The 14,209-nt window shown below is 34.8% G+C and overlaps 1 protein-coding gene across 1 annotated transcript in view; it reads right to left on the reverse strand.

Moving 5' to 3' along the window:
• Positions 1-6,301: 6,301 nt before the first annotated feature.
• Positions 6,302-14,209, reverse strand: part of LOC108720786 (uncharacterized) — a 21,304-nt gene continuing 13,396 nt past the window's right edge. Inside the window, exons 14-19 of the mRNA XM_018444967.1 lie at positions 14,052-14,209; positions 13,497-13,763; positions 8,834-9,255; positions 7,782-7,967; positions 7,209-7,555; positions 6,302-6,801 (exon numbers count right to left, since the gene is read on the reverse strand). Coding sequence (XP_018300469.1) covers positions 6,750-6,801; positions 7,209-7,555; positions 7,782-7,967; positions 8,834-9,255; positions 13,497-13,763; positions 14,052-14,209 — 1,432 coding nt within the window. The 3' untranslated portion in view covers positions 6,302-6,749. The remainder of the gene's footprint in view (positions 6,802-7,208; positions 7,556-7,781; positions 7,968-8,833; positions 9,256-13,496; positions 13,764-14,051) is intronic.

Below are 14,209 nucleotides of genomic sequence, written 5' to 3' on the forward strand. Positions count from 1 at the left end.
GGTCATTATAGTTTTATTAAAAAGGTGAGCTTGCCATTCTTCTTAAATAACTTTAATATCCATAATATCCATAATAATAATAATTTAGTAATATAATGCTATTTAATAAGAAAGATGTGATAGATATAAAAAAACTAAAGTATTTCTTTCTAATTATTATGACTGGAAATTATTTTTATTTTTTAATAGATCCCAAGTTGTAATAAATTTATTTTTATTTTAATATAGCCAATGTATTATAAATAAGCAAAACCTATATAGATTCTCAATTTCTGTCCTTTTAAAAAAATATGGCACCATTTATTTCCTCTCTTCAACATGTAGTACATTCTACATTTACATTAAAGGGTTCAATGCAAAAAAAGGGTTCTATATATATATATATTGGTATATTCTATTTCTTGACAATTTCAGACATTCGAAAATAATTTTTCAAGTGAATTTAATGTACCAAACACTCAAGGTCTTTTGGTATAAGAAACGGACAGCTCCGAACAAAGTAATCTTATATTTCAATGGTTTTTGTGAAATATTTGGTAGCATATATTTGGTAGAACAGTTTTTTGTTAATACTGTAGTAAATTAAAGAAAATGGAGTTGACCGGTTTTTGTACCGAGCTATTATAAAAATAAGCTATTGTAAAAAAAAGCGATGCAAAAAATGCGTTATACAAAAACGTAATATGCGTGCGCGCACAATAGACATGGTCTTCAACGTTCGTAACATGGTTGCGAAGCATAAACTGAAGCTCATGGTCGCGATAATCCAATGCGTGTCGCGAGAGTTCTTTCACCGCAACCCGTTAAACTTCGCTCGAAGGTATCCAGCAGCCTAATATAAAATTAAAAGAGCTCTTTATATATACGTGTGTCGCACGTATGGGGAATATCAGGGTTAAAGCTCTCTTCTCTCATCTGAGCGCTCATGCGAGTATCCGTAGCGCGAATACGATGTTGAAGCGTTGTTATAGCGTGCAACTGCCTCTCACGTCGTTTTGTTCACTGAACTAGTTCCCTCTCCTCTTACCTCGCCGATTCATTCCATCACTACCAAGCTCACAATCTTACCACCACTACCATCGCTATAACCACCACCATCTCACCACCACATCGCCACCACGGCCACCATCATCATCATCACCAGCGCGCCGTTGTGCGGCCGCAACAACGCGATGTCCACAGCAACGTCATCGAGATCACCATCTCGCTAGGAGACGGAACGAGAGATGGAAGTGGTACCAAGAAAGACAGCGAGAGTTCAAGTGAGGATTCCTCCGAATTCGTCGAATCACTATGGAATTTCGAGCGGGAAGACGTGCGAGCCGATAATACGAGGTGTTCCTAGGATAATTATCTACGTTCCTCGCATAATTGTTTTTTTTTTATCATTTTGCATTTGTCACAAGTCGCGGAAGGAACTCGAGGAAACTCTACTTTGTAGACACGGTACGACGACTCGCCAGCGAAAAAGAGAAAGCTAAGAGGAAAAAAAGAGAGAGAGAGCGACGTGGAGCACGCCGTGAATGTAAGCGCAACGGATGATGCGAGGAGTGGACGTGGAGCGCGCGCAGGCCTCGAAGTACGAAGAACACGGACCGACTGCTATCAAACGGATACCACCGGGTCCAGCCACGGACGAAGCGCGCAACGCGCCCCAAGCAAGGCCCAAATTTATCTTGCGCGCATCGCCGCGCGCCACACCGCGCCGCACCGCTCTTAAAAATCTCGCTCGCGATATTTCATTGCGATCATCGTAATTGAGATCTCGGCTTTTCAGCTATTCGTTCAGCGGTTACCGTCGACTCCGCGCTCGGATATGCATTCGATCGATCGTGCCCTTCGATCGTGCCGCCACGTCGGGTCTTAATCATAACTCCCGATGATGATTCTCGCCACGGCGAGCTTCGCTCGATGCGAAACGGAATCGTTTCAGTGTCGCTAAAACCGATGCTGTTTTCCCACAGCTTTTAATTAACAATCGACATCGAAGTATCGCAATTTTTTATTTATATCAGCTAGAAGATATCTCCAAAATGGAATAAATAATATGACATTAAAATAATGTCAAATATATAAATTAATCTGAAATATCAAAAGGCAGGAAATGTCATTGTATAACGTATGAAATGTCATTCAATTATCGAATTTTCAGGCTTTGATACAATTAATTTTATATTAGTGTACCAATTTTGTTAAAAATGAATGTGATAAATATATTGTGTGTGTAAATCATGTGGTATGACATTTCGTGTGCCATCTTGTACATAAATTTTTATTATTATAATATTTTTAGTAGATTGATACTCAAGAGGGAAAAAACTTAAAAGTATTGAATGAATGACATATACATCTCAAATTGTATTAAATTTTCTATTTTATTATCTGAAATTTTGAGCGGTTGACCAGGCTTCTTTCGATTTTTATACATTCTTTCGTATTTTTAAACGTGTCGTTCTCTAATACACTCTAGTCGACGCGCCGACCGTGAAACAATGTAGTTCGTAACGACGAGATCGTCGGTGTGCCTTGTTCTTCGCGCCTGCATCTTCTTCCTGTTTTTCTCTTCGCTGCTTCTTCGTGTTTGCAGCGGTTGCGTTCATCGAAGATGCTATTAAATTCAGCGCCATGCCGTCGCGACGATATAGCGCGAGCTTTGTCTAGTCCGCTTAAACCTATATCTATCGTTCTTCCTTTCTCACATACGCAAGATTGACACTTTGATAATTTCGCACCGTTATATAGTAGGAAAAACGAGAAATCGTGTTTCAAAATTATCCAGAACATTCAAATCTTAACCGATTTTAATATTTTTTTTCCCCCAAATAAAACTTATTCAATTTAAAAAAAAATTGTCGATTTTTTCGTTAGGTTTTTTCAAAATAGTTGATATAGAGGTTGAAATACAGAAAGTATATTTATAATTTTAATTTGATTTATACTAAATTGGGTATATGTATATTTTTAATGAGGCAAATTATGAATATATAATATTAAAATTACGAAATTCATTATAATAGATCCAATATGATCGTTATGAGCACTAGAAATATTATTAATATGAATAAATCTAGCCACATATATATGAATTGATTTGTACAGGATTTGGATGTGAATACATATTTTTAAGATCGTTAATTGTTAATTAGTTGCAACAATTAAGAAATTTAAAATATGGAATCAAGCATAGTGGATACCAAAATTAAAAAAGTTATTTAATTTTTTATGAAAATCATATTAAAAGTTTTCAAGGTCATTGATTACAAATCTGAAACCAAAGTTGTAAAATTCAAAACAATGCATTCAATATAGAAAATGCCTAAATTAAAATTTTTTATTTTTGTGAAAAATCATATATTACGATTATGACTTCAGAACTACAATTTTTTATCCTTTGAACTTTTTGATCCAATTTACTTCGATCTCATTCATCATTTTGAGACGTGATTACCCTCCTTTTCCTCGCTTCTTTCCTCCTTTCCCTCCATATTCTTTGTCTATAACGAAAATGGAGAATATTCATATAATACATAAATGTCAATGTGTGTTAAGTTAAAAGATAAGTAAGAAAGTATTCAAAATTTTGAATATGTCTTTCAATATTGTATGCGTGGATTCGATTTATGGAATGTATATTGCCATATATTTTATCGGCTAAGTTTTGTAAGTGAGCTGCAAGGGAATAAATAATGGCGATGAAAGAAACCATGAAAAATGTTCAAGGGAATTTTGAAAGCAAATAAGTCTATATATGTAGATAGTTTAGAATAAGATTCTGAATCATCCACCAATGACGAAAATATAGCGAGAAAATTTTTCAAAGACTTTAATATGAAATATAACTGGTGTTGATGAAGCTCTTATTCGAAGATTTAGAATTATTCTGCAGAAACACACGCTTTTGCTTGTGAAAAAGAGAAAATTTGAAAATTATTTATGCTTTTAAAACTGCAGAACTAAAAATTAAACTTTATTTTTGATGCTACATGCCTGCTTTGGTACACAAGTTTTTTTCACAAATGAGATCAAAATTATAGATTGATTCACATTTATTATTACCAATCGATAAGTTATCTGAAGCACAGGAAGTACGTAACAAAAATTTCAAACGATTTAAGGAGTCTACACTTGAAAACATTAAATATAGAGATGCAATAGATGACGGTATAATAGCCAGCGGAAAGAATGAAAACGCCCTTCGAAAGCTGTTAACGATAAAGTCATTGTCGGACTTTTTTGATATGTTTGTGTGAAACAAATATTGTCGTACAAGAAAATAAGTATAGCTATTGCGAATACTTGCGTAATAGGACAAATATAACTACCCGGGATACTTGCGCAAATAATCAGCAATCTTGAAAGCTGTAATATAATTTGTCACAGGAATAAAAAATATTTTTAATTTAAGCATTCGTCATAATGAATATATGTACCATTTTGAATTTTGCAACTATAATTAGATTCATTATCTGCGACATCAAAATTATATATATACTTAATTTAGTACAAATTAGATTAAAATGGTAAATGCTTTCTTTTTTCAGCTGCTATTTTACGTCTGCTTTTTTAAAAATATGCCTATATATCTTAAAAATTAGCTTTGCAACAATTTTTTTTAAATTGAATAAGCTTTAATTTAAAATATATTAAAATCAATTAAGATTTGAAGGTAATTTTAAAACACGATTTTTCGTTTTTCCCCCATGTGTATCATCCTGTTGCCGTTGTACGTTAACTTGTTTTCAATATGTTTATCTTTATCAATATATAAATAAAACACAATACACGCTAATAAAAACATGTTTAAAAAATGAAATAAGTTTGTATAATTTTTGTATACTATATTGGTATCTAAAGAAAGTTTAAAAATAAAAAATTTTTTTTTTAATTTCGATTTTAAATGTTAAGTGTCTTTAAATCATCGATACACGTTTTAATGACTTGGTTAAATCATTTTTAATCAATCTTTTACCTCTCCGTTTGCAATCTTGATCTTTTTTTCACAAAGTAGTAAGTGAAATTTTTCTCTTAAATTTCATCCTCATTTTTTCTCAAATTTCAATTTTTATTAAATCAACATTTAAGTAAAAAATTATTTGGTAATGCAACAAAGAGATGTTGAAGAGTAATCCTGAATTTTTCTATATTTTTGGAAGTCTATTAGAACAGTAAAAAAAATTTGGGCTGGATAAAAAAACTCAGATTACAGACGAAGGGTTAAAAATTAAAGATTATAAGAGTACTGATAGGTACATATTTCCGAATTTTCGACATGAAATAAAATTATAAATTAAATACATCTTGTTTAATTTTTTACTCAAAGTATAAGGCGCACACATTCAATATAAATAAAGTTTCCTTGACATTTTCATTGCAAAATATAATTGAAATAATTATTTCTTATTAATCTGTGATTTCTATATCTATAAAATGTGTGCCGATAATTCAGAGACACCCTATATACACCGGTAAGAGCGGACAGGATCAGCCTGAACTTGATGTGCCAGCGTAGGGTTATCTTCTCGTTAAAATGTATATACGCCAGTCTCCTCGTACTTTCCTACTATACACGCGAGAAGATGAGCGCGATTTTCAATAGATACGCACAATATCTTGGGTTTTCTGTTTCTATCGGATAGATAATTGCGCGTGTTCACACAATCTTTGGACACGCCCGCACACACGCGATCCTTTTATTTCTCTCGTTTTCACAGGTAAGCCCTGTAGTTTTCGTTTGTTATAAATATTAGCGTTGATAAGAATAGCGATATAGGTAATGGCAATTCCACATGCACATGTGCCGTATATGCGTAATTACCGTTACGCATGCATTTTACGGCTGGCAAAACGTATCTCTTTTTCGCCGTTAGAATTAATCGATGAATCTATCGCTTGTTTTTTGAAGATACTCTCCTCGTAAAGTTATCTTCATGTGCGTATAGAATTTTAGCGACAAACAACCTCGGAGGGCCTTCGTTTTCTCAATTATATCGAGATCGTCGCGAATCATATTATATAATACTTAAAGTTCTTTTAAAGATTTCGTTTCTTTAATGTTCATTATTTTACTACCATGTTTTGATCAAAATTAAAGTATCGTGCTAATAATGGGATGTGCAATGGACAGGATGGAGATTAAATGGGAAAACTTGACGCGCGATGAGATCTGAAAATTTATTACTAAAATTGAAATCAGTATAATTTTGATGAGTTTCGATTTCGATGGAACGGAAACACGAAAGTCTCCATTTGTTCGTTAATTCGAGACAAAGAAACGTAATATACACACACACACACACACACACACACACACACACACACACACACACACACACACAGCCGACATAAAGTATATTTCTTCAAACCTACATTCAACTCATCAAGATTATATCGATCTTTCTGCTCAAATGGTCTCGATAACGTTCGATGGAATTGCATTACTGCTGATAAACAATTCCGAACACAAGTTATCTTATTTTAGCGTTAACTTTTATTTGAACAATTTAACGTAACGTCACTGTTAATCAGCAGTTACAGTAATGATCATGACGATGAGACTTAATAATGTTGTTGAAATGAAAGAATCTTGGCAAACATCCACGAGCGTGTGGTGATCGTCGAGGTAACAACGGCGATCGTCGCGAATAATCCACAACGTGTTAGGAACCGGAAACGGATACGGACGAGGATTTCCTTGGACGATCTTCGCTACTGCGACTCGTTGGATTCATCGTAGGGCGGATTGTTTCGCATCAACCTATTTTTATCCATCGATCAATCGAATATTCAAGGGCGGCCAACCACCTGAAATAATAGTAGGAAATTATTTTCGATAGATGTACACTAATAATAGGGAAAATAAATGTCAAAAGTTTTAATTAATTAAATTTTACAAGAAAAAATATATTACATTTGCATTTATTCTGTATACAAAAAAATAGTCCTAATAACCGGACATGTATCTTTATCCAAACATTTACGCAAAACTTTATTTGTTTATTTATTATTATTAATCTTAAATGCTTTTTTAAATATAATATTATAATTCAATTGTAATCTTTAAATACTATTAAATTATAATATTGTAATAAAAAAATATTTGAGATTAATAATAATAAATTTTGTGTAAGTTGTCCGAATATATGTACATGTCCGGTCACTGGGACGTTTATCTTATTAAAGTTAAAAATGACTGATATCTGTTTATTTACCGTTTTTTATCCATTTCTGATTCGCTAGCGAAGATGTAGCTCCTTTGCGTGGGATCCGGTGGTTGCAACTCAAAAGCGTGCTTCCTGCCGCCGGAACTCGGAGCGCTGCTATGTACCCTGAAGCCGTGTAGACACGCCACGCCAAATGCTTTGTCGGCGTTAGCGTCATCATAGAAATATAGTGCGGCGTCCTTCAGCACGCAATATCGCCTGGCCCAGCCGGTGGGCGAGGACGTTTTCCGCGCGTGTTCCTGTTGTTTGTTCAAATACCCGAAACAATCTGGCCTCTGAATAGCGCACGCAGCCATCTCTCTCATTCTTAGCGAAGAGTCCAGCCAAGTGTCAATCTGACGAAAACATTGAACAGTTACTTAAAAAATTGGCTAAAAAATGAGAAAAAGTAAACAAGTTTAATGTTAAGTTAAAAAAATAAAAAAATGTATACAAATAGCATTGTATGTGTGTGTGTTTGCGGATATATTTTATAAAAATATTATATTTAAAATATAATTATTTTAAATAAATAGTCGAAAAGTTATAAAACAATTCGTGTAGCAATTCGCTTTACATTACCTGATTGTTCCTCTCAACAGCTTCGCGAATAACCGTAATCCATCGAGCTGCCGCTTCTTCGGTATCGGCCGCCAGTCGTAGTGTTGGAGCACCTTTTTTCTTTATCGCGAAACCGTGCACTCTCAATTCAGGCGTCTGCTCTACATCGTACTTGAGAAGCATTATCGCTCCCACCGGTTGCGAATCCTGTTACGATAAGTGCACTTTAAGTTGAAATTGACTCTCGACTTACGTAAATCAATTCCAGGCAATTTCCACTTCGAATTTTCAAAATTACATCGATTCTATTTTTTACTTCTCTAAATAAAAAATAAAAAAGTATCCCTTGTTTTATTTTTTTTATTAAATATAGGGTGAATGCACCGTTTGTGGCCATTGCACCCATTTTGGCCATCTTCGCTGTTTATTAGGTTCTTCTAGTTTTCATTGGTACTAGAGTGCGCAGCAATCACGACACATGCGCGTCGCAATTATTTCTCTTGTTTAATAATGTGACAAGTAACTTCACGTTTCCTCTTTCATATTCTAAAAATATTATTTTCTATGGAATACACTCAAGACACAGTCATTTTGTCAAAAACGATAAGAATCTCTGAAACGCGGTAAGTATAATAGAATAATTTATCAATAACTACATATGACACAAGTATAGCATACAACACTAGTAGCCATCAAGTAATTAGTAATCAGCCTCGTAATGATAGCAGGTATATATAGTAGATGGCTAAAAATGGTGTAAAATGGAATTTTTGCAACTATTTAACTTTTTCATTATACATTCGCTTTTTTCCTTAAAACTTTTTTGAATATTAAAAACTAAAACATTAAACAATGTATTTAAGTAAATAGTATTTCTTTTTTATTTAAAAAAAAAATTTCTTAAATTTATAGAAATGCTTAAGGTGGCCACAAACGGTGCATTCACCCTACCTGAAGATATTTCTTTTGTCATAATTTTTCATAAAAATTCTTTACGTAGATATTCACAGGTACCTAGTGTGCTATAAGTTCACGTTATAAATTTGCTTTTAAAAGTAATAAGTTTCGCTTACCGAGTCAGTCTTATAACAATACAGGCAGTTGTCACGACGAAGAGCGAACCATCGTCGAACCCATTTTTCCGTGCACGACGATGTGGATTTTCTCCATAAGTACCCCGAGTAGAGTGGTGCTTCGTCAGAGCTCTCCTTCACTCCGGTGCGTGCAACACGCGGCGCCAACACGTTGCAGGTTCTTGCGACTTCTAATTCCAGAACATCCGTACCGGAATGCGCCAGTCTTACGACCTCTGAGTGCGTGGCGTCCATAACGCTTCTGCCGTTCACCGACATGATGATGTCGCCAACCTCGAGACCGGAACTCTCCGCGGGCGTGTCTGGCTCGATCGCGGAAACTACCACGGGCTTTGAGCCATGAATACGGAATCCAAATTCACCGCCAGCTTCGCGTTTCACAACTACCCTCTTGTCGCTTTCTGTAAATATAAAATATAGCTACAGCTTTTTCTCATGAAAACAAAGAAATTAGAAAGTTGAAATCCTTTGCAATTGGCAGAATTATCTTTTTTATATTTTTAGAGAATTTTGCATTAAAAAATTTAAAATTAATATATATATTTTATCTTTTTTATTAAAAATATGTATATTTTAAAATATTGTTAAATCAAATTCACAGATTTTTACTAATTTAATATTAATCATAATTATTAATTTATTTAACACTGAAAAAACACCTAAATATTTACATTTAAAATTTGACAAAGAAAATTTAACTAATTTTAAATTTTATAACAATAATAATATAATTATATATTATAATAATTATTCTATATACAATATAATATTTTTTAATTTTTATTATATATTATATACCTACTGATGTTTATGAAAGAAAACACATTACGTTCTTTTTACCATGATTTCGTATGTTGAAACACAAAAGATTAGTATATTTTAATTCCTCTTATAGTAGCATTTAATATGCAAATCCGAACCTACTAAACGGATTACATTTTGATGCGAAGGATTTAATATACTTGGACAAAGGGAATCGCGTACATGAAGTGGTTTAAAGTTTAAATTGTTAAGCCTCGCGCTTTATAGTCATGCTATGTGGTATCAAGTGACGTACTACAAAAATAGTGCGACACGATTATGTCCACGCGAGCACAATCGGGCAAGCAAATCGGTCGCTCTAGATCAGAAAAGGGCCGAAGCGGAAGAAAAATGTATCGACGATGGCACGCGACGTAGACGTTCAATGCAAAAAGGCGCCGGGCGCCGCGTCAGCATGAGCTACAAACGTAATCGAGCATATTTAGAGCTCAGACCTTTTCCTTCGTGATACAGAGGTGACTCCAGTTATCGTCATCGTACCACCATAGTGCCGCTTTTATTTTTGCGCCATTGCAAGCTTTATCCATTTTAGTCCTCGCTTTGATCATGAACGTGAAAGACGCTGGAAAAAGCACGACTTGATCGTGCGCGCGAAGTTCATCATATACGGCATCATAAGCACTGCCGGATATACATAGAGGTAGTGGTCAAGAGATAAAGAGGTGGTGCGTAATACCCCATGTACCCCCTAGATTCATCGTCCCATCTATGGATGCTTTGATCGATTTAAGCCCGATTAGAAAAATGTCGCGACACCAATAATGCCATAGTCGTAAATGTCAGGCGTAAAATGCCACGTTTTATCAATGAATTAGATCTTCTTACGATACACGAGTTGTAGATACTGTACTAGATACTTTGTGATGGCAGGTGTACTTATTGAGACATCTAAATCATGCCTCGGCAATTCTTGGCTAACGTTCAGTGTCGTTAGTGGGTACACCTTTTAACTTTCGTACCGAGATATAGCACCTTTACTAGATATTCGTCGTTAATTTGGCGCTAGATAGCTTTATGAATAGAAATTAAGTCATAAATATAAATTATCTTCGCAGTCTCTTCAAGTAGTTGTAAGACTCTCTAGGGAGCGTCATAATTATAATTAAGTGTCGCCAGACCGAAAAGGTAACTTCTACGAAATATTATAGATGTTCAAAAGAAAGAATATTTTAAAAGGAAATATCTTGTTTTATATACAAAGAACGATTTTGGTAAAATATTTAAAAATTTAGCTAAATACTGATCTGAAAATAATTTTGTTGGACCATCAAAATAATTACGTAGAAATCTCAAGCTGAACAAAGTTGCAAAAAGTTTTAACGTTCTAGCAACCACATAGTTTGTGCATCCTACATAATTGTTTTAATGGTCCAACAAAATTATTTTTAGATCATAGCTAAATTTTTAAATACCTCAAAATCGATCTTTCCGTGTATTAACATATTTTTTAGAATAAACATTATCGATTGACGATCGTAGCGTATTGATGTAATGAATCTTATTATTAGTATGATTTGTACCTGGCAAAGTTTCAATTTTAAGGAGAAAAGAAGTGGAGTAAGTATATGTATCGATACGTGTATGTCTGTGTTGATGGCTAATCTATTAGTATGTCTGACATTTTTACGTATTGTGACGCATGTATAGTTATATATACATAAATACTTACACAATAAAAACTTAAAACACATATTGTGTATTGTAGATAAAGATGCTTTCCAGTCCGATTAGACCCAAAATAGCGGCTTTCAAATGATGTTACAGAAAAATTTGTCCATTTTTAATATATTTATGGCGATATTTGATCAGTGCCTGATAAGTTACAAAATATTATAGTTTAAATCAATTTAATTGAAACAACTTTTTCCATATAATTAGTACGAGATCTTTTAACGTTGAAAAAACGCTGCTTGAAACATTAACGCAAATGTCATTCATAATTACTGGATCAATCCAACTGTCATTTTTACTTCTCTTTCAAAATATTTTTTTCTATGCTTGAAAATAAAACTTCATCCCGTTACCTGTCGTCGTCGCACCAAATTTCGCCAGAGCTTGACCCTCCCTACACCAGACTCTGAGCATGCACTTAAGCAGCTCCTCCAGAGCTTGCTTCAATGTCACGTCCTTGTCCACTTCCGACGTGCACTCAGAACCCGCGGAGTTGCACACCATCGTCGGTTGTCAATGGAACAAATTTGAGGCAGCAGGAGATTTATCACTCGTGGATGGTCTTCTTCTCCACTTTTTCGATATCGAAGAGAAATTTATCAGACTACAAATTAAAATTCAATTCAATCTCAATCTTAATCTGTAGTTTAATACCGGCAAAATTTCTTTCACCGCCACCGCACCTCCGACCGGAAGACGGAGCTCCGTTCGCGCGCGGTCGAGGATGAACTCACGGGTGTACACAGAAAACGGCGGATTCGCGAAGACGATGTCTCGAGCCAGCAGCCTCGTGGAATGCGACTCGGCGCCCTGACCCACTGACTGCCAGCCAAAAGCTCCTTCTTCGAGTCACCGCCCCGCTGGTCCCCCCGGTACCCTCGCACGTTCCCGCGGTTCGCGAGCGCCGCTGCGCTTCTTCGTCGTCTTCGCGCGAGCACAAATCACTTCTCCCCTAACTTCGGTTTCCTTCTTCACCACGGACGAACCGGACTTAACGTCTCGCTCGATGGCTGCTCGGGTGGATTATATTTAGACGACGGAGTATTACGCGGAGCTTATTTAAAGAATCGGGAAGAACGCCTCTCTCCCTCTGTACCTGCCTTTCTTTCTTTATCCATGTCTTTTTCTACTTGTTGTCGTGACCTAATTCTTTTCTCTTCTTTTCTCGACCTCTTAATTTCAATCTCTGTGTCCCTTGCTCTCGCTCTCTCTTTTTTCTTCATAATTTAAATAATTTTAAATATAACTTCATGTTAACTCACTTTGTACTCGCAGTTATGTATATAATGTTATGAGTGTAATTTTATTATAATCCTTATTTCTCTCTCTGTATCTATTCAATTTAACTTGAATTATTCTCCATAATCTCTTTGATTGTTTTCAGAAGAACTATGTCAGATGTGTGATTGGAATAAATTTTATCTATATTTAACTTTCTGACACCATAATTTATTTGTTTATGTATCTCTTCTATGATAGAAGTTCTATCTCGTGTCATTTCTGATACCTCCTTTTTCTTTTTTCCATCCCCTACTTCTTTTCCTACATTTTTTTTCGTTTCATCTTGCCCCCGTTAGCTCGCTATCTAAATCTCTTTTTTTATAGCAGATACATCACAGGATGCTTTCGCGAGACGGTTTAAGAACATTCTTCGGCGATGCGTGAATCGGCGTTAAAGCGGCACGTTTGTGCTGCGTTGGACGTCATCCGCCATCCGCCGAATGATTTCATGACGTAGAGATTTTGGAATGCGGCTTAAGAATTTCTAACATAGACACGAACGATTATAGAACAGCTGCACCGATAAAACCGTGATTAACGATTGTGCTAATAGGCGTTCACGGATTTACACTTAAAAGATAACATCTCGAAAGTTCGCGTGATTTATGTACTTTTAAACTGTAACCATCGAGATATCAAGCAATATTTTTTATCATCATCTCTTTCAAACAGTTTGCAAATATTTTTCACTTGAAATTTGACTGTTATTTCTTATAAAGTTGTTCTCAGTTTCTTCGTTAAAAGGTTTCAATTTTTTTACAGTAGTCCAGTTATAAAATAACAACATAAAAGATATGAGAAAAAGAAAATAAAAATTTTATGTCAAATTTCAAAACAATTTTAAAAACTTTTCTAATCTCTGACTTACCGAAACATTTCGTTTGTATCCTCTTGTACATTTCACCGCTGCTTTTTCGATGTACCATCCTATGCGTGGCCGCTTGATATCTCTTCTTAAAATTCTTCTCGCTCTCCGTAGATTCTTGAGAATCACGCCGCTCCTTATGGACACTATCCTCGTCGTCACCATCTCTGCTGTCAGGCCTTTTCCATACGTGACTTTCCTCGAGATCTCCGATATAAATCCATTCGCTACTCAAGTACGGTTCCACGTAAGTATCCTCATCTTCTCTTCCTATCATTAAGAAGAAATAACAAATATATTATTCATTAAATTTCAAATTTATTAAATTCATTAAATTTCAAATTTATTAAATTCATTAAATGATCAATATATTATTTGTTAAATTTTACTCTTATTTTATTCTAACTTTATTTATAAAAAAAAATTTTTAATTTTATATTAAATTCCAAAGTATAATTGAAAAATAATTAAATAAGATACAATTCAACTTCTCAAATGATGTATAAATTTGATTTAAATGTTTTACTTTTTATCTCTAACACATATTTTTTAATTTACCTGTAAGAATTTCCATACTAGCATCAGTACTTCGAGCTTGCAATCTTCTTCTGCCCATGTCATCGATTGAACCTCTGCTTCCTGGTCGGGGAGTGGCTCTTTCTTCCGATTTGGCCCGAATATCCGATCTACCGGCACTGCTACGGCGATGTCTACGG

Source organism: Mycetomoellerius zeteki, unplaced genomic scaffold, assembly GCF_001594055.1.
Source record: "Mycetomoellerius zeteki isolate Tzet28-1 unplaced genomic scaffold, Tzet1.0 scaffold155, whole genome shotgun sequence".
NCBI lineage: Eukaryota > Metazoa > Arthropoda > Insecta > Hymenoptera > Formicidae > Mycetomoellerius > Mycetomoellerius zeteki.